This window comes from Camelus ferus, chromosome 6 (genome assembly GCF_009834535.1).
Source record: "Camelus ferus isolate YT-003-E chromosome 6, BCGSAC_Cfer_1.0, whole genome shotgun sequence".
Lineage (NCBI taxonomy): Eukaryota > Metazoa > Chordata > Mammalia > Artiodactyla > Camelidae > Camelus > Camelus ferus.
Window position 1 is genome coordinate 8,968,350 of NC_045701.1, and position 21,507 is coordinate 8,989,856.

Genomic DNA, 21,507 nt, shown 5'->3' on the forward strand with positions numbered 1-21,507 from the left:
TTTCGGCTGGGTTTTCAGTTTTTGCATTAGCGCTATAATCTGCTTTTTCATCCCTGATTATCTTTCCTGGTTTGAGCGTTGGAAGTGTAGTAGAGGAGAGAGAAGTTTGCATTATGGAAATTAGGAAAGCCCCTTTTAGCTCTTTACTTTCGCAGCTAGCAACTTTTCTGCAATCGAGAATATTTAGACTTTTATTCAGTGTGATAATATGTGATTGTTAATTTTCTCGACTGGGTAAAATGTAAAACTTCATATGATTTTGATACTTAATGATATTTCCTCCTGAAAGTTTCTCTCTCTCGTGTAGTTTAATTGCTTCCTTTTTGAGGTTGGTGTATGAAATGACTGGCAATTCTAATGTCTTGAGGCTTGAGGTTTGCTAATATTTTTCATTTCATTTTTATAAAATAAGTTTAGATAGATTGTGTAGCATATTAACTTCTCTTTCTAATGTAGGCTATTGAAGAGGAAGGAGGCGATCCAGATAATATTGAATTAACTGTTTCAACTGATACTCCAAACAAGAAACCAACCAAAGGCAAAGGTTGTTACGAGTTATAAACATATTTTAAAATATATTTTGGTTATATAACTTGCCTCTGCTCTTGTGCCACTTGCCCTGTTTATATAGTGCTACTCTTTGCTGTTTCCCTCTGGCACTCTGCCTTGTTGGGTCAAGGAAGAAAAGTTACTGTTGCCAGGCTCTGGGTGACTAGTAGCCCTTAAGATTTGGCTGAAGTTGACCTGAAAGTGAGAGCAGTTCTTTATTGCTTCTGAAAAAAATTACAAAGTCAAGTTTCATTGTTTCTTCCTTCATAGTGTGAAGACTTGAAGAATAAAATACAGTTTAATACATGTCTACCTTGCCCCACAATTGGCAGAGTATTGATGGAATTCCTACCAGATCTTTCACCTTGGCTCCTTGCTGTTTTCTCTAGTACATTAAAATTCTGTAACCTTTGTATTTAGTATTTTGTTTGACTTGGTGAACTTAATTTGCATTTATGCCATTATACATTCTGATTTTCAGTGAAATTCAGAAAGACCTCACCAATCATACTACTAAGGTAGGGGAAAAAAATCCGTGATTAATTAGCTTTAAAAAAAGTTTTAAGTTATAGGAATATCTTAAAGGTTTCGATTTTACAACTTTTAAACTAGGCCAGAATGTATTTCTAGGATATGGTGATTTAATGAATAGGTAAACGAAGTTTTAAATGAACATTTGAACAATATGAAAAGGATTTAAGAATATTTAAAAGGTTCTAGGTAGTGAAATCCTTACTTGAATAATTACAGATTTCTCCCTCCCTCCCATAAAGACAGTGACAGAGGGTGGACATGATGTGAGTATCTGGATCCTGGTATCTACCTATAAGTTCCATGCAGTGTGTTCATGGACAGCTGTAGCATTAAAAATAATCTAACTTCCTTTACTGCTTTAAGTGATCCAAATGCTACTTTGTCTGCTGTAGACCAGATTGATTGCAACTAGAGTGAAATGATTGAATGCATTAACCTTGAGAAGATGGGAATAGTCAAGTTTGATCTTAAGCAGTCTGTGCGGGTACCAGGTCCAGGCAGATCTTGATGCCGTCTCTCCGTATGAGTTTTCATAGGTTTGCAAGAGTTCCCCTGTTTGTGCCAAAGGAAACTGAAAAGGACTAAGATGCATTTCCTGGATGGGATAGAAATGGCAGAGGTGGAAATGGAGTTCAGAGGAGCAATAAAGTTATCTTGAAGATCTGTAGCTTTTAGTATAATTCTGACTCAGTGTCTCACTTTGAAAGATACATTTCCCTGTGTTTAGAGAAGCTTGTGTTGAGAAGCCTCTGCTGACAAACCTAGAGGCAGTTTCAAAATGAGGAACCATAAAAAATTCAGAAATAAGTACATCGGAATTAACCATGTTTCTTAATAGTGATTTTGATTCGTGTCATTTATTTAGCACATTGTGATAGTCTGACTGATGTTATGCATTAATCGTAGTCCCAAATTATTCGAGCTGATTATTGATTTTAGTATGTAAATTTCATTTGATTTATTCATTCTCACTTACTTTTAATTTCTTTCTGTATCCCTTTCTTCTTCAGTCATTAGGAATTTCATCTTACCCTTAGGAGTAAATTTGAAAATACAACATTTTAAGGAGTTTTTCAGTATACATGTGTGTATATATATATATGTGTGTGTGTGTATATATCAATATGTTAATTTTTCCCTTGTATGTGGATTATAAGGATATTTGAAATTTAATTTTTCTGTAACTCTGATGTTAAGGTGTCTTACAGTCTTTAGTTAAGAGTTGTAACATTCATCATTTGTCTACAGCAGACTACAACTGAGTCCTTCATTAGACTCATTCTGGGACATCCGTGTTAGATAGCTCTTGTCTCTTTGAATTCCATTTATTCCTATTTGTTCTGAAAATCCTAAGAATTACAAAGAGCATAATGTAAATCCCAAACTGAGAACCTAGTCTGAATTAATTTATAATGAAGGTGTTTATAAGTAAGATTATTTTAAATTAAGTTTAAGAATAAGTTTTAGACATCAAATTTGAATAGGGAAACTTTAACAATAACAAATATCAGTAATTAACAGATTTTTAAAACTGAAGTTTCAAGAAACTATTATTTTAATATGCTCTTTTTGACAAATTTATTTTGCTTAGCACTATATACCTTGAAAATAATTTCATCTTGGTCATACCACTTTTCCTTCAGTGGGTCTACTTCCTTTTTATAAAATTGGAAAATTTACTCTGAGTCTCTTAGTTCTGAAATTTAATAATTGTATATAGCCAGGAGCCAGAAGAAAAATTTCTTTTGTTTAGCTGAAGTAGATGTATAGGAACAGGAAATCTCATAGGTCCTTAATCAGTATGGGTATCTTTAGCTGAGGTTCTAGAAAAGGAAAGGGGTTTGTTAGAGGCAGTCATGTAGACATCAGCAAGACACAACATGTTAGGGGAAAAAAAAATTTCTTACGATAATATAGCTTAATGTTGCAAATAAACGTAAAATGATAAAGCAAGAGAAGCTTCATGGGTCTTGAAAAACTACTTAGGTGAAATATTAAGCTCATTCTCTTATAAGTGCAGGGTCACTATGAAAAATTTTATTGTGTTAAAATGGTTGTATTTCAACAGATTAGAGGAAAAGGAATCTGCATTGTTAAGTATATTGGAGAATACTTTTTAAATGCCATTATTACAAGCACAAACATATAACAAATGTTGATAAATGTTATTAGTGAGTTCTAAAACTTATGATTAATATATTTGTAAAATCTATTTGCATAGAGTTAATACGGTGAAATCGTTTGTAACTTAGATTGGTTCTCTCATCTGAGTCTTTTTACGCTCTCTTTGCTGTGAACTTTTTAATAAGTAACCTAGAAGAAAGCTTCCCTGGTGAGATTCACTGTCATTATTTGGGTGTGTGTTAAGAAAGCAGTTAAACAGGTAGAGCCAACTTCTCATTACCTAGTTTTAGAGATTATAGATTTAAGCTTTCTTTTGGTTCACCTGTCAATAGCATATCATTCTTTTGCATTTTTCACCTTTAGAGTCACCTCTAAACTTCAGCAGAAGTTATTTTAAGTAATCAGTACAGTATTCAGAAGTATGTGTAATGCAGTTGAAACTCCCTTGCAATACATGCAGGTTTAAAAAAGACTCAAACTGCTATGTAAAATCTGATTTGTTTGCACTATAGAAACAAATATATTTTTAGGTTACAGGTTTATTCAAACACCTAATGCCTGATTTTGTGTGGAAAATACCTTGGTCAGTGTAATTAATTTCATGTTTACTTTGTAAAGCTTTCTAAAATTTATATTTCAAATAAGAAAATAGTAGTCAACCACATAAAATGAATTTAATATAATACAGTGTCAGTATCACTGTATACTGTAACTCTTGCTTTTTTTTTTTTTAACTGCTGTATGTTTGGATGTTAAGGAAACTTTAATCTACTGTGACATTGAGAAGGGCTTTGGGGACAAAATCAGCATATTTTTTGGAGTACCCACTGGGCTAGAGACTTTGTGAGGGTAAGGACATAGTCTTTTATTTACATTAGTCTCTGTAATATCTCGCGTATTGCTGGGCACATAATACGTGGTCAGAAAATATTTGTTAAATGAATGTCGGGGGCCATACGATGACTTTTGTAACAGCTGCTTTTGAAAATCTCTCTTTTGGTGCTTGTTTTAATTGCTTGTTTCTTTGTAGGAAGCATGTATATCAGAGATTAACAGTCTTCCAAACAGTTTTTCTGTTTAAGGTGCCTTTCTCAACAGCACTAGTGGCTTCTCTTTAAACACTGATAAGTGAAATGTACTTACTGTTAGAACACATGAATCATTGCAACTGCCTTTTATCCCTCACTGAGTTGTTGCTGTGTTGGAAAGCCTCCTAACTTTTGCTGGAATATTGTCCAGCTTCAGAAGTTGTGTATGTCATTTTTATTTCACAAAATCAGGCCCTTAAACCCAGCCATTAAAACCTGCATTTGCCTCATGCAGTTGTGTATGGTGGATTACGTGTATTATCAAAGAACTTTTGTGCTTTTTTTCAGCTATTTTATTGTATCAAATATGGTGTGTGTCACGGATCCTGGTGGGAGGATAGGTAAAATTTTCTAGTACTTTAAGACAGTTTTTTTCTCTCCATGTCAGTCATCTTGTTTTGAGTTAAGGGCAGAAGACTTCAAATGTCATCTTCTCTTTCATGAACTCCTGGAAAATAAGGTACAAATTGTCCAGAATTTAGAGGAAAAAGAAATCATTATTATCAATTGGTGGCATCAGAAAGGACTTTAATGAAGAGTTTGAACAGTGCTTTAAGGGTTTAAGGATAGAATTTACTGATTTATTTAATCAGCTATAAGATAGTTCTCATGTGTTACAATAAAGGGCCCACGGTGTTGTGCAATTCCAGGAGCTAACCATTCACACCATTAGCTCCACACCCCATATGGGCCTTACATGGCACTCCTGGTACCCTGGAGGAGTAGTTTGCATTTTGGCTTTACTGAATTGTTTTCCAGATTATAAAAGTGAAAATTTTCATTTTAAAAATTAGATAATCCATGACAGATAGAAAAGTGAACATTGCCCATAATTCCATCACCCTGAATTTATTACAGGTAACATTTTGTTGATCTAAGGTGTGTATGCACATGTGCATGTACTCATAGAGGTTTATGTTCAAGGATTTTTTTTCCCCCTTTACAAGAACTCAAATAGTGTGGTTTTGTTAAAGGTAGATAGAGCTTAAATTTTCTCTAGTCTGGAGAACCTGAAAATAGTGACCTTCCTCTTATATTCTTCTCACTCCAACTTCTTCAGTTTTGCTCAGTCTGCTCTACAGTAGAGTCATTTTAAGTTTTTAAAAATATAGACACTAGGCTCCGTCCCCCAGAGATTCGATTTCAGTTGCTCTGTTGGGGGCCCAGGAATCAGTATTTTCTAAAAGCTCCCCAGATAATTCTTATGCAGCTGGAATTAAGAACCACTGGCTGCTCTAGAGTAGAGCTTGAGACTTAACATCGTTTTCATTTATCTCTTTCTGCCTGTCAGTTTGTAACTTGTTTTATATACTTTACAGTTTTCAGAAAACTTCCACATTGCTTTATTTGATCTCACAACAGTGCTGAGAGTTAAGCTGTACTATTTTCTTTTTATTGATAGGAAAGAAAAGTAACCCATTAAGAGCTCAGTTACTTTTGCTGCCTTTCAAAACCTTAGGCAAATGCTCATAAGTGTGTGCTTGCATGTGTGTGTGTTTATTCAGTTTCGTTATCTTTAGATGACAAAGTTAAGAGATTTTAAAAATATACTTTTGGTGTTTTCCAGATTTATTATAATGAGTATGAATTATCTTTATGGATTTTTTAAAAATTATGAAATGACCTATTGGATGACTGCTATGTTTAAGACAATGCAAAGCTTTTTAGGGAAATAATTGTATTAGTAAAATATCATTTTAATAGAAGAGAAGCTAAAACACATATGCAAACAGTTAACAAGGCGCACAGTCCGTGGTTATTTTAAGATTTCATGCAACTGGGGAGAGGTTGATGCTGGAAACATTAATGTTGTTCAGTTTGACTTAAACCCTGTCTTCTCCAACAGAAGTTTTATGACTAAACATTTTCTACTTTTCGTAGCTTCTGTAAATGTTTAGGGGAAGTTACTCAGCCACAAAGTTTTTTGGCAAAATGACTTTAAAATCTACTTATTAAGTGGATTTTTTGTTTTTGGAGGTATTTCTGAACTTGAAAAGAAAAATTACAAACATTTATAAGGACCAATTTGCCTTTGGAGGAGAAAACAAAATTGTGACCCAGAATTCTTTATTCATAATTTTGAAATACAAAAGTTTTGAAAACAAAGTTTTTTCTTAAGTTTGGTGGCAGAAGTAATTATCCAAGTGATAACAGTCTTGACTTACCCTAGTTGATGTTAGTATACATATATTTCATTGCACAAATATTTCTCGTATTGATTCAGAGGAACTGTTCCAGAAGCTACTGGGAGGTTTAAATTAACCAATGGTATACACACCACTGTACTCTTTTAAAATCTGACAATTCTGAAACATGTCTGGTTCCAACCATTTTGTTAAGGATTTGTGGACCTATACAAACTCACGTTGTGTAAATGAGGGGGTATTTTTAGCGTCGTCTTTCTTTGGTGTATACATTTTTATTTTGCCATTTTACTTTAGACCCTAAAATCATGCAGAGAAACTTGCATTGTCTTTTATATAATTTCAGAATAGCCATATGTTATTCCTATGATAGTTTGAGCTGTGATAAGTAATTTTGCTTTCATTTTTTACTTTGTTACTCAGACTATCTTGTCTGGTCAATGTACTTTCTAGTTTTGTTCCTCAAAGCTTTAAAGTTATGCTTCTGTTTACATTAAACTTTTAGTTAGCTCCTTCATCCTGGTCATGCTCCTTTCCTTTGGACCAGTTCACATTTCTGTGGTACATGCCGGATTCCTTGAAGGACAAAAGAGGCACTGATGAATTTATAGGAGGAGCTTTGATAGCACAGACTTAAATGGGAGATAGGGGTTTAAATGGTTACTGACTTGTACAAAAATGTGCTAAAGCTGGTGCTTGTGGGTTAAGAGGGATTTGGTTTTTCTTTTATGTTATTGTCTGTGACATCGTGAAAGTTCAGAATCTGTAGGTGAGCTTTGCAGCATCATTAGAGCTGGAGTTTACAGTCCTTCCTGACAGGATGGGATTGCACATGATGCTAGTCTGACTGGCATGCTAGCTCTTACCTTTGTCCCAGTAAGAGCGGAGTGGAAGTCCAGACCTTGTTTATTGCTAGCGTCCAACCCAGAACTTAAACCATTATCACTCAGGAAATATATACTGCTGGAGTGTCTGCTCACTTTGTAGCATTATGCTAGGTTCTGCACTGGATGATGAACATCACAGCTTTTTAAAATGTCAGTTATATTTTATATGTAGGAGGGATGAACTTTTTTTCATAAAGGAAGAAATTACAATATAGTTTTTAATTCAGCATGTGTAAAACAAGCCCACAGTTACAGGTTATGAAGGCAGTCAAAAGCTAATGTATAAAATGTCAGTTTTCTTAAGTACTGTGAACCTATTAGGTTATTATTACAGTTTTCATTACTGGATGTTTGCAAATCTTGTCCTCATGTTTTTTATGTTTACAAACTGATGACACATTAAGTGTCCAGTGCTTTCATGTGGTACAGCTGTTAAAAACAGTAAGGGGTAGCAAGGTTGGACCTTTTTGTGTACCTCTCCCTCTTGCCTGTTCATCATGGGGCAAGTTACATAATCTCTCCGAGTCTCACATTTAAAAATTTTATAGACGTGGCTTTTGGAGCCTTGGTTTATGCTAAAGGAGATAAAAATTTTAACAACTAGCACATTGTGGCTACTTGAAGAGCTAATGGTTTTGTGTGTTTTGAGGAGTTGGAAATAGGCTTGGGTTTAAATTGAAGCCCTGCCTTTTACTAGCTTTGTCATCTAACTTTTCAGCATCAGTTTCCTATTTCTGAAATGGGGATAAAAGTTTGAGAAGTGGCTGTGAGGATAAAATAAATACGTTAGTCTACGTGGAGCATTTGTCCTGGTGCCTGGACCACCGAAGCTGCTTAAGCAGTGGTCGTGATTGCTGTTGTTTTCGTTGCTTTGTTGTAGTGTAATTTGGTTTTCCTTTAAGTAAACTAAGGCAAGTGAAACCACTGAGTGTGCATAGTATATGTAGCTTGTCATTATGCTGAGGGCTGCCATTTCAAAGATAATATCTTTACATTGAGTTAATTAACCATTCCTTACTAGAATAATGTCTTTTAAGTAGGTCATAGTAAGATGTAGTGGAAAGAATTTCGGACTGGAAATGAGAAACCTTGGCTTCCAGTTCTGACAACACCATGTACTAGCTTTGGGAAAGCTGTTTACCCTCTCAGGTTCATCTTCTCTTTTGTAGAATTGTGATTACCAGCCCTTTATATCATACGGTGCTTGGAAAAATCACTTGAACTTTTTAAAGTGTTTTGCAAATTGTAAAGCATTTTATATTTGTAAAGAATAAATAGTATTTGCGAATGATCTGAAGGGATTCATCCCAAAGCTCTACACTATAGGTTATTTGGTGGTGTGTGTGTTGGGGGTGCGGTGGGGTGGGGGTGAGAAGCAGGAATCCTGGTGTTTTTAAAAGCTTATTTTCCCCCAAAGGTAGCATCTTTAAGGTTATTATATTATGGAACTTCCTCTCTGTAAATGTGTTAGAAGAATTTAGTGAGCTTTTCCTCACTTGATACTGTTTTCTTTTTCAAGTAAGGAGCATCTCTGTTTACTTTTTAAAAATAGATTAACAAACACTCTCTGATGAACAGGCTTTCTTAGTTGTTGCACTTGTAGTAATTTCCAATTTTTATTTTCTCTAACATACAAACACCACACTAAAGCCCCACATTTTGTTTCTCTCTTGATTCACATAAGCCCTCAGGGACAGGGACAAGCCCTCTGTTACCTCAGTGGGTAAAAGAAAACTCTCCACTCTTAGTCTTCTTTTCACATACCTGGAAGTACCAGCTATCTTGTTTCCCTTTTCACCACTCATTCATGGAAAGAATTTCAAGTTGGGAGTAGATGGAAGATAGGAGCTGGTGAAGAGACAAGGGAAAGAGGAGGTTTCCTAACTTTTTTTTTTTAACAGTAAACTCACAGCTGAACCCTCTACCCTGGAAGTCATGGGTACATAGCAGTTCCTGTTTTGGGGAAAGGAAAATTTAATTAGTTGGCTTCCGGAAAGAACAGTTATTAACATTTCAAAATAAATGAATTAAAACAAATTTAATACTAAAGTTCTAGAAGCCTTTTTTTTTTTTTTTTAAACAGCATTTCTGTTACATGATGGGTTATTACGTAGGTTTTTGTGGACTTCCCTGAAAACAAAAACTTCAGCATTGGCTCTGTGGAAAACCTTTTTTTTTTTTTTTAATGTAGAAAACATTTTTAAAATTTCAGCCACTAATTTGCAAAGTTTTGAAGATGAGGTTGAGTCAGGAAGGCCTGTAGTTTATCTGGAAGCTATTAACAGTTTTCAGTCTGCAGTAATTCCTACTTGCCTTAAATCAGTTAAATCAGTCATTATGTTAAGTGCCCAACACTATTTATATTTAGGCCTTTGGAGAAACACAAAATAAGCATAAAAGCAGTCACTGTACTTAAGGTATTTCTTTAAATAGTGAAGCAAGATGTACTTGAGTACAAGTATAATCAACTGATGGATTGTGAGATGTCAGATATGAGAACTTTATTTCAGAAAAGGCTTGTTGAAGAGGAGAACTTAGGGAAGACTTTGCAGGGAATATGAGTCTTGAATTTAGCTATCAGACGTCTGGTTACATATACATTTAGTAGTATTCTGTTGAAAGGTGCTGCTACTTCCAGGAGAATTGAGGGTAGAGAATTTGAGTGGAAAAAGAAAAACGCGTCATATATGTCAAGTCAGTTAAGATGATGGGTGCATATGTAGGATTAATTATTTGCACAGCTTATTTTAGTGAAACAGCATGTCACTGTTAATAAAGCTTTTTTTTTGTTTGAGACAGCTATGACCAGGTGGTTTATAAGCAGTTGGCATTAGCGTTGTCAGAGAATTTGGGAGTAGAGAGTAATACCTCGGGGTGAACTTCATTGAATGTTTTTTGCTCTTAAAGTAATAAAGTATTGGTTGTTAGCCCATTTTCCTTCTTTCGCAGGTAAAAAACAGGAAGCAGATGAGTTGAGTGGAGATGCTTCCGTGGAAGATGATGCTTTTGTCAAGGTAAAGTGTTAATTACTCAGGTTAAGATGCTTATTTTGAGCCTAGTGTTTTGCATGATGAATTCATGCATTATACTTGAACAACAGACAGTAAAGTATGTAGGTAAAATAGTGATAGAGACTTACATAATTTTGTCAAAGGTATTAATTCTCATAATTGAGAAATAAAATAACTATCTCTAGTTAAATGAGACAGAAAGCAGAAAATGTTTATCTAGGCCTTTAAGTAGAAATCTGAGACGTAGGGGCCAGAGGAACAGCCACAGGGCAATCGATATATTAGTTCCTGGACAAGGTACCGCAGTGAAGGATATTGATAATTTATTTTCCATCTGCCCATTGCATTTCGGTTTTTGTATATAACACAGAACTTAGATTAATGTAGTCCTTAAAGTGGAGAGAGGAAATTGCTGATGTGTTGCTGCTTGGTAAGGATCAAATTAAGACATTTGTTTTGCCTTTTAAAGATAAATAAGCCAGGTCTTTATTGGCTAAAAAAGAATGTATTTCAAAACTAACCAGCCAGATAAACAAAGTATGTAATTTTAATTGGAGTTGTGGCAGTTATATACTAAGTTATTTTTAATCATAGTTTGATTTGTTTTCATTTTAATGAAATGTGATCTGCTCCTTACCCATCATTAGGTCATAAGTATTGTGGCATTTGCGGGAATTATTGAATGAGCATAGTTCCTCTTAAATTATGGGCAGTTATACCTCCTGTATTTCATTTTCTGTGTACAGTTAGTCTATACTGCCATAAAATCTTCGGATGTCTGCACGCTCCACCGTGAAGTCAGCTCATGTCCATGCACCCACCTGTCTCTCCTTCCATCTAGCTCTCTCCCCTCCCCTTGTTACACACACACAGACTGCACAGCACCACACTTTGTATCTTACACTTTGAGGGCAGGCACAGAGCAAAGAGAGACGTTTGATTGAGGAGTTAGCCCTGAAATCAGATCATTCTAGGAGGTATTTGCTTAGGGACCCATTAAAATTGATGATTGCGTGACTGTAATCAGCTTTTGTTTGAGCCTTGAAAAACTTTATATTCTGTTATCCTTGTGGTATGTCTTCCATTATGTTTGTTCCTTTTCCTCTTATTTTCTCTAGTTGTCTTCAGTAGTGAGTGTATGATTAAGTAAAAATTATCCGTAAGCTGGAAAAGCTTTGTGACTTAGTTAAAAACCCTTTTAGTTTTCAAATTTCTAACTTTCTTTCAACTCTTCCGTTCATAAAAATGTTAGTCATTTGAAATATTAAGAGAAGATATAATAGTGCTGTCTCTCATATATGCTGCAAAGGATGCCTTTGTGTTATTATTAAATAAACTGGTTTATGTCTAGAAGAACAAAAGAGCTTTAAAAAATTCTGTTTATATATGTCTTCACTTTCTTCTTTATATTTCTTTTTCCTTTTGGAAGTATCAGCATTTGTTATGTATTAGAAAATAAGTGAATATGCTTTCCCTGTCTCACAGAGTTGGTAATTTTGGAATTTATACAAGTAGTAGTGGGTAAATATCACCCATTGCTTAGATATATGAATAATATAGAAATTGCTTCCAGTCATAAATGAGGAGAATGGTCAAAGCTGGCCCTTCAGAGTAGAATGAAGTTCCCTCAGTGACTTCCTGTGGTTTTTTTGTTTGTTTGTTTTGCACCTGTTCTTCTACAATCATATAACCAACCACCTACTCCATTTTGAATTCCCAACATGCCCCCACGGTATGTAGTGAAGTTGGTTAAACCAGCTTTCCCAGAGATGCCCTGCTCCCAAGCACTCCACATTCCAAAACACTCACATTCCTTCTCTTTGCCCACCTCGCTCAGAAATTTCTGTTCCCTCATTGTAGTTCAGCTATGAATGATTAATAGTTACACTCCTGCCCTTTTCCCCTTTTAACTCAGGAACCTTTTCGTAAATCTACTGATTTACCATAAGACTAGGAAAGGAGGAAGGAGTGTTCATTGCTTTCAACATTTTCTGCAGTTAATCAAAGAAAGAAGTAAGCAGATTGCTGCTTTTCTTTGTTTCTACTGAAGTACCCTGTGTCTAAACTTTGAAGGGCAAGCAGATATTCCTTCACAGAGACAATCCCAACCTATGCTCCTTGCCTTTGGCATTGTGGCATAGTGGTAGATTTCAAAACAAAAACATTTAAATTAATTATTTGCATATTTTCTAAGAACAGACATTGGTGTATTAGTTGGGATTCCTTATTATTAATTAGAAATAAACTTTATGTTATCATATATAAGACTTCCATATTCTTTGAAGTTAAATCACTGTGGCACATGGACAACACAAGTTATTTCTTTGAAGCCATATCTTCTAGGACAGCTTATAGGATGTGACTTGGTAAATATTAAGTAACTGGAACTTGAAAGCATTCCAATTAGTGTGTACCTGTTTCAGTGTGGGAGATTTGGGAACTCGGATGCATAATTTAATGGCCTTGGTATTAGACCCTCTTTATTTTTAAAGATACAATATGTAAGGTAAAAGGAACTTTGACTTTGGGAGTAATGTCAAAATATGATAAAAGAGAAAACATTTAGAGATGTAAATAACCGAAAAGTTTTGGTAGATAGCCTGCACTACTTTGCCTCTAGTTGTACCAAATTTTCTTACCATTAAAAGGACTGTGAATTGGAGAATCAAGAGGCACATGAACAAGATGGAAATGATGAACTAAAGGACTCTGAAGAATTTGGTGAAAATGAAGAAGAAAATGTGCATTCCAAGGAGTTACTTTCTGCAGAAGAGAACAAGAGAGCTCATGAATTAATAGAGGCAGAAGCAATAGAAGATATAGAAAAAGAGGACATCGAATGTCAGGTCTTTAGCCAGTTTTTTTTTAATGTGACACAGATAAATTAAGTACTAAATAGTAAAGAAGTATTTTTTCTAATTCAATGTGGAATTCACAGACTTTTGAAAAAATATATTTTAAAGCTGTTTATAAGTCACCCAGAATCCTACCACCTAAGATGACCTTTAAAAATTTTGCTTATTATTTTCCATATATGTATTTTTACATAATAGTTATTATGCCATGTTACTATTTATTCTGTGTAATATTTTCACATAACATAATGACTTCATAATTCATGTGTTACAGCATAATTTATTAGACTGCTCTCTACGTGTCTAATAGCTACTCCTTTAATTTGGGACATTTAAGTTTTAAGTTTTTCACTACTCTGCTATGAATGAGTGTACCAATTTCATCCTGACTTTGCCAGCATTACCAGGTGGTAGTTAATTATTTTTTTCCTTTTGCTACTTTAGTGAATGTAAAAGATTAATTTGCATTTATTTGGTTATTATCAAGGGTGGGGAAATCACTTATGAAAGTTTAATTCAGTGGGGAGGGTGTAGCTCAGTGGTAGATTGTGTGCCTAGCATGCACGAGGTCCTGGGTTCAATCCCTAGTACCTCTGTTAAAAAAAAAAGTTTAACTTGAAACTGTATACTTTAAAAAATCTTTTCTTTGAATGAAATAGTCCATTTGCCCTGCTTTGAAGTATGTTAGTACATGTTAAGAAAATCAGTGGATTTGGGAGTTAGTCTTGATGCTTAGAACACTTCATTTTCCCTAGCCTCATAAGTGAAGGGCTCATGAAGGACATTTTTCTAAGTCTCTTATCAATATGACTAAGTTTTTATGTTGCCATAAAAAATACAGTCTGAATTACTAAGCACTGACTTAGTGCCCATGGTATCCCTAGACTTTGTACAGAACATGAGGCTAGTGATAATCAGGTATAGCATAAAAGCATTCTCATATTACCCAGATATTTTGTAAAGCAAAGCTATTGTATACCCTTTTACTTAGGAAATTGAAGCTCAAGAAGGTGAAGATGATACCTTTCTAACAGCCCAAGTAAGTTTACATTTAGTACTATGAATTTGATATTGTGGGTGGAAGGGCTTGGAAAAGGAATCTTATTTTGACTTCATAATTCTTTAATTCATAAAATTGAGTTATTTATGTTGTGTATATATCAAATACTTAAAATTGGGAGCTGGAATTTCTGTTGCCATAGAGGTAAATGGAAGTTATTACAACAAGGTTCCTACTGTTTTCAAAATAAAAATAAAAATAGTCTATCCTTTCTATAAAGTGTAACTCTGGTTACCAGTCTATTGGGAAGCCTACACACTCCTTGATTTTTTTCTGTCACTTTGGTATAAAATAAATCATTTAAAAGTACTAATATCCTTTTCAAAGCTTTAAAATGTTAATTTAACATTCCTAGGATGGGCATAGTATAAAAATGATAAAAGTCTCTGTTGAAGTAATTTACTTGGGGTTATGTATGTGTATGTTGAAAATGACTGCTCTTGTGTATTATCAAATTTTGCTTTTGGTATATGTGGTATGCATAGTGTACGTTTTGAAAGCTTGATGTACAGATGCTGTACACAGACATTTGTAGCTCAATCATGTACCTTCTTTAAATAGTATACTTTCAAATAGAGATAGGAGTTCCCTCTGTTTACTAGATTTAGAAAAAATAGTGATCTGGTCTGTTACTTCCTCACTATAATATTTACTGGAAGAGTGTATGATGGGGTTTATATTCATAGACTGCTTAGTTGATTGCCTTTGGTCATGCCTTCTTTTCCTGTAGTTCTCTTGCCTTTGAAATGCTAGTGAGGCTATATATTGGCTCTTTGTGTTTATTGCAGTGGGGAAATTACATTTCTGGGAGAAATGTTTTTGATAATTCGGAATATTCAGGAAGGAAATGTTAGGACTGTGAAAGTCTAGAGACTTGTCCCCCATACTATCCCCAGGTTTGTTCATTTCTCAGTGATAAATAATAGATGAGAAAGATTAACTCTCAAATTGGAGTAGTACTTTTTCTAGATTTTAATGCAAAAAGGTAGAGTTGAGCTCTCCATATTTTTTGGCAATTGGCTTTTTAATTTTTATCAAGGGCCTTTCCTATAGTTGTGCAGGCTGTATGTGAGGGCATCATTTATAAGGGTCCTCATTCACATAATAGATATATATTTATTATAAAAATTTTAACCAATGGAAATAAAGTATCTTAAAAGATGGGTGCCTTTCCCTGATTTTCAGAAGTTTTTATGAGCTAGAGTTGACCTTGCTCCTGTTCCATCCTGATAGTGAAAGAATACTTATTTCTCATTAAGGGGCAAGTTTTGTCTTACTGTATCAAAAGATAGGGAGGTTATGTCTTCAGAGAAATTTCCTTTAAGTAAAATGACATTTTTCCTTTTCCTAAATTATGTGTAGTGGAATGTCTAGAAATACAAGTGTATCTGAGTTCATCATGATCTGATGCTTCTAAATTCTAAACATGTTTAATGAATATATTCTTATGGTGTGCATTAAGGAATACTGCATGGAGTGTAACCATCACACAGCTTCAGTTGTTATCACTTCAAGGGCAGTATTGTTTCATCTACACCGCCATTCACTTTCCCTTTTCTGCCTTATTTTGAAACAAATCCCAGACATTATATTTTGCTTTAAAAATTTCAGTATGTATCTCTAAAAGAGAACTTTTTGTTTTAACTGTCACTCCTAATACGTGATTTTTAACATATTCAAATATCCAACTGTTCATAGTTTTTTGTTTTTTAAACAGGTTTTATTTGAATCCAGATATAAGTAAGATCTACATATTGTGATTGATTGAAATATCTATTAGATCTCTTTTAATCTTTAGGTTTTTTCCCTCCATCTTTTCCCCCTTATTTTATTTGTTGAAGAAATTGAGTTGTTTAACCTATAGAGCAAGAGTTGGCAAAGTTTTTCTTAAAGGGCTAGGTAGAAAATGTATTAGCCATTGTAGGCCATGTGGTCTGTCACACTGTTCAACTCTGCCATTGTAGTGTGGAAGCAGCCACAGACACTAGGCAAATAAATGGATGTGGCTGTTTCAATAAAAATATTCACAAAAAGAGCATCTGGCATAGTTTTTGCCAACTCCTGCTGTAGAGATTCCAAAGTCTAGATTTTGCTGATTACATTCCTATGGAGTCATCAACATGTTCCTCTGTTACTGTATTTCCTGTAATTTGGTAAGTTGGTTATCGGATAGAGGATTGCTCTCTGATTCCTGTGCCCCCACCCCTATTCTCCCAAAATGTACAACTCGTGCATAGGAAGTGTGCTATTCTTCCATTCAATACACGTAATGTCTGATTGTATCCTCTTGGTAATGGTACCAATCTTTGGTGATCCATACCGCATTAATTAATTAGGGAAATCAAAGTGGTGATATTCCAATTCTGTCATTTTTTTTTTCGTTTATTAGCTGGAATGTTCCTAGAAAGAGAAACTTCTCCTCATCTACTATTTGTTTACTCTGTGGTGCCATGTACAAAGGAAAGCCAGCATCTGTGTTTGATTTTTTTTTCTTCTTTTTAACCAATTTTCAAAATAATGAGCTGGTTCATAAGCATTTTCATAGTGACTAATGAGTTTTTAATTTTTCCTTTTTCTCCCTTAGTTTCCTTTTGAACTTGTGGATTTAAATACATTTAATATATTTTAGTCCATTGTAATTATTATCCTTATTAATGCTCAGATTGTCCCATCTGTAGTGAGTAAGAACCTCTTCAGGTTGGCTTTTGAGTCCTTTCAGTATGATCCCGGTAATCTTTGCTTCCTTGCTTTCTGGTTAAGATGTTACATTTCCTGCTCCAGGCCTGTAAATAGCCATTTTTTCTTTTTAGTGGTAAATGATATTTTCGAGTCAGCAATGTTGGTGGTGGTGGTGGTACTCATTGCCACTGGATTGTTCATGTTTTCTAGGCCTTTTTAGTGTACAGTGCTAGAGAATGTGTGCTGTTGGTTTGTTTTTGTTGGTTTTTATTTTTAAGATAAAATAGGTTTTGAGTTCATAGGGATACTTACTTCTAAGTTAATTACTTCCTTTATCTCACAGTATACATATGGTAGTCCTAGAATGATAATACTAACACCACCCCTAGTGTGATTTCTGAAAATAATTGAAGATATTCCACCCCCCCCCCAACCCACCCCCAGTTATATCTTTCCTAAGGATGTAGCCCTCTGGAATGAACAGATCACTGTGTTTTAAACTAGTCATTCTATATGATCACCAACTAATATATATTTAGGTTGACTTGTTTCATTTTATCTTCAATAATTAGATACTGCTTTTTTGAAAAATTTAATCTGTCATTTCTTGGGAGCCTATAATTATTAAAATAAAAAGTTAGAAATTTAAATTTAATTTTATAATTATTTAAAATATTTACATGGTTTCAAAGTCAAATCTGCAAGACAAGATAAACTCAGAAAAGTCCCCTTCACCTATCCCCTGGTTGGTGAATTTTCTGAAATTCAAGATTTACCCTTTTATTACTTGTTTTTAAAAATATAAGCGAATAGGTAATAAATTTGTGTAGGGATATATTTATTCAAAGCCAGTCTTCAGGCTTTGACTTGAAGTTTAAATCTTTAGATTTTAGGTGTTAGCCTCTAGGCAGTTTGTCATACCAGATAGAATTTGGTTCACATTCTACTTCTGTTAGTTACTTACAATATTGTGACTGTGGGCACATTCTCTTAGCCAATTTCTGTGTCTGTAAAATGAACATTGTAATTCCTACCTGCTAAATTGACAGAAAGATTAATCATACGTGCTGGCACATAGTATATACGAAATTAGTGCTTACTTGTAGTATTGTTTTACTAGTAGTTTGAAGATATCAATTACTTGAGAATTTTTTGAAATTTTTCTGAAGAATGTTTATATTTGCTAATGCTTTAATTCTTAAAAATTTAGTCTTCATCTTGTCAATCTTCTATGACTATATCATGTATATTCTTTTTTCTGTTTGCCTTTGCCCCTAATATTTCATTAACTTGAAGGGCCTTCCCTTCTTTGTTGTATGAAGTCTATATACCTCTGAAAGTCAAATTTAAATCTGTCTCATCCATAAAGCTTTCTCTAATATCTCTTTGTTATATAGTGCTTTGCTTTTTATGTCCATTATCTCATTTAATCCTACATATCCTATATAGGTCATATGTTATCTCTATTTTGTAGTTATATTCACCTAGGTAGATGACAATACCACAGAGTGAAATTTAGTGGTAAAGATGCCTAGTCTGGTATTCTTTTCACTAAACTCCACACTAGTAAATGTTGTTTTCTGAATTCCATTGTACTTAACACAGCGCTACGGTTAAGCCCTCTGCGGTTAAACCCTCTGCCTACATAAAAATGAGCAGTTAGTTCACTCCCTCCACCAAAGACAGCAGTGTCTTACACTACATTTATTCGGTAAATTCATTCAACAAATATTTATTGAATGCTTGTTATGTGCCAGGTATTTTGTATTTCCCACGGTCTTTTGCCTACTGTGAGATAGATAGCACGCAGTTAATGGCTTAGGGTTATTCTGAGGTTTAGTTTAAATTAGTCAGATTGAGTGCAGTGTTTACATAAAAGTCAAGGTAACAGAGGCCTTCAGAAGAGGTCTTCTTACTTAGCACATATATGTACATGTATCACAAAGTTGAACTAGGGGAACATAACAGGATGGGTATATAGTAAACGCTTTGTTAACTGAAATATGTCTTAGGTTTATATTTATTTCTCACTAGTCATTGCTACTATGGCTGCTATGATGAAATAAAAATAGAGACGCTTCCTGTATGAATTTTGGCATTTGACTAGGTCTGTAGATCCCATTACAAAGATAACACGAGCATAGTAGAGCTTTTGCTTCATTTTCATACATGAAATATTATATTTTTTCAAGATAAACTTAAAAAGTTAATTTTAAAGGATGCGTACATTGTTGTTACTTATTTATCATTCTGAAAAAAAAAATCTGTTTTCAGTGGGGGAAAATCATTTACAAATAAGGTACATGTCATGTCTGTGCGTATATATCATATACAGGGAAAATTTCCCAATGTCTTTCTCATATTTCATGGTTTTTTTTATTAACTACTGGGGTTAAACCAGGGAGGAATGGTTCAACCTTAGTAGTGCTATGGTTAGTGCACACACTGAACAATAACACAAATACGCACTGGTATGTGGCTCATCTTTTCTACTAACTCTAGTTGTTTTTGTGCCTCAACCCCATTGTAATCAGTCTTTTTTCTAGAAACTGGGTCAGACTCTTTTCTTATGGGCATTTAAGTAATAAAGCTAGTGTTACCACTATTTTGAGAAACTAAAGTTATGAAATCCTTCAGAAGACCTGTTGAATCATTAGGCTAAATATCTAAAAACTCTTGAGCAAAGTATGGCAAACCTTACCAGTTATTTTAGCAGCTAGAAAATATTTCTAATTGGCAGGAAGTGCAGCAGAAAGGATTTTGTTTTTTTACATCATAATGTTTTCAAATTTTTTATTTTATTTTTTTTTAAGGGAGGTACTGAGGATTGAACCCAGGACCTCATGCATGCTAAATGTGTACTGTGTGGCTGAGCTATACCCACCTCACCCCTATAAATTTTACTTTTTGCGATAGCAAATACTTTGGTCATTTTTTTCTCTCAAACCTATCAGTATTGCATTTCTAAATCAGAATAACTTGGAAATGGTTTGCCTTTGCGTCTCAGGTAGACAAAGGAGAGGCAAGTTGCAGTCTTTAGGTTCCTTTATTCTGCTTTTCTAAAAACAAATATATTATATTTTACTTTGGGGGGAATGTCATTAGGTCTTTATTTATTAGTTTTTTTTTTTATGGAGGTACTGGTGATTGAACCCAAGATCTTGTGCATGCTAAACATGCACTCTACCACTTGAGCTATATCCTCCCCTCTTTATTCTGCTTTTAGGTAAAAGTTAAGATATTCCAGTTTATTTATCCCTCTATAAGATAAATTACTAAACTGAAAGAGGGTTTGGAAGAAAAAGATACTAGTAGTTCCAGCATAACTCATACTTTTATTGATGCCACTGCCTGCCACTCCACCCATTTTTCTTTCCTTTCTAAATGTTGCACATATGAATGTACAACAATTGGGAGATAGAGCACAATGTAATGGATTTATGTAATAATAGGATTCATATTGCTGTCAACCAGTAATCTATTTTAGACTATTTTATTCCCTAAACTTGTGGCTTAATTGTTTCAGTGTTTTCAGTTTCCTTCATGTTACTTTAGTGTGTAAAACAATTGGTCATTCCTTAATTGAGGCACTTATATGTTAACTTAAAATTGAAAAATCATTTAAAATGATTTCTTAGAAATATGTTTGTTATCCAAATATAATTTTGAGTATATGGTAAAATATTTGATGTTTTTAAGGCATGCATGCTTTTATATGAATCTAAAATTGTATTATAAATATGCCATTTAAAGTTTTGTTTACAGTTAAATTTTGCTTTAAGTCTAATTTCACTGTTAGGCTGTCACTCTAAGGCAGCAGTTCTTAAATGTGTCATCCCTGTACCAACAGCATCAGCATCACCTGGAAACTGTTAGAGATGCAAATTCCCAGGCCCTACTCCAGACCTGAATCAGAAACTCTGGGGTTGGTGCTCAGCAATCTGTTTTCACAAGCCCTCCAAGGGATTCTGATACAGACTCTAAGTTCGAGAACCACTGTTCTATAATACTTTGTATGTAGTAGTAGATTGACACCAACTTGACTAAAAATGATCTACTTCTACTCAGCTTTTATTTTTAAAGTTATAAATTAAAACATTCCTTAATTTTTTTAATACTGAGATTATAATCCATATTACTTTGCTTATTATGATCTTTAATTTTGGGAAATGTTGATTTGATCTTGCTATAAGTAAGTAATTTTTGCAGTATTTGCTGGGTGTAGGGTAAATAAAAATGTTTTGCTTTGCAGTATTTCTGTTTTCAAGCCAGCATGTGCTCAGTTTTAGATTAGGTGATGTCACATATTTTAAAATTAGAATGTCACATATTTAAAAATTAAAATCAGTCATTTAAAACAAATTTGTCAGTTACATGCTTTGATTACCTATAGCAGAAGTATCATTTTTAAAGTGGCTGACCAGTGTATATGTGACAGCTTATGAATTCATTTTTAACAGATGAAAAAAGATAAAAAGGAATGAAGAATTTGAAATACTCTTGTAGTCATCCTTCTTACTTCTGAGATGCCTAAAAAGGGAGTGTGTTTTGTTTGTTTTGTTTATTAATATGCATT

At 34.1% G+C, this 21,507-nt stretch overlaps 1 protein-coding gene across 6 annotated transcripts in view; it reads left to right on the forward strand.

The window, feature by feature from the left end:
• The window catches only part of SLTM (SAFB like transcription modulator), a 41,117-nt gene that overhangs the window by 823 nt on the left and 18,787 nt on the right, over window positions 1-21,507 (forward strand). For 3 of the 6 annotated variants that reach the window (XM_032481076.1, XM_032481077.1, XM_006182327.3), the window contains exons 2-5: window positions 457-544; window positions 10,276-10,340; window positions 12,986-13,183; window positions 14,184-14,231. In XM_032481076.1, the coding sequence (XP_032336967.1) occupies window positions 457-544; window positions 10,276-10,340; window positions 12,986-13,183; window positions 14,184-14,231 (399 nt within the window). The remainder of the gene's footprint in view (window positions 1-456; window positions 545-10,275; window positions 10,341-12,985; window positions 13,184-14,183; window positions 14,232-21,507) is intronic. The other 3 variants (XM_032481078.1, XM_032481079.1, XM_032481080.1) reach the window with 2 other exon arrangements.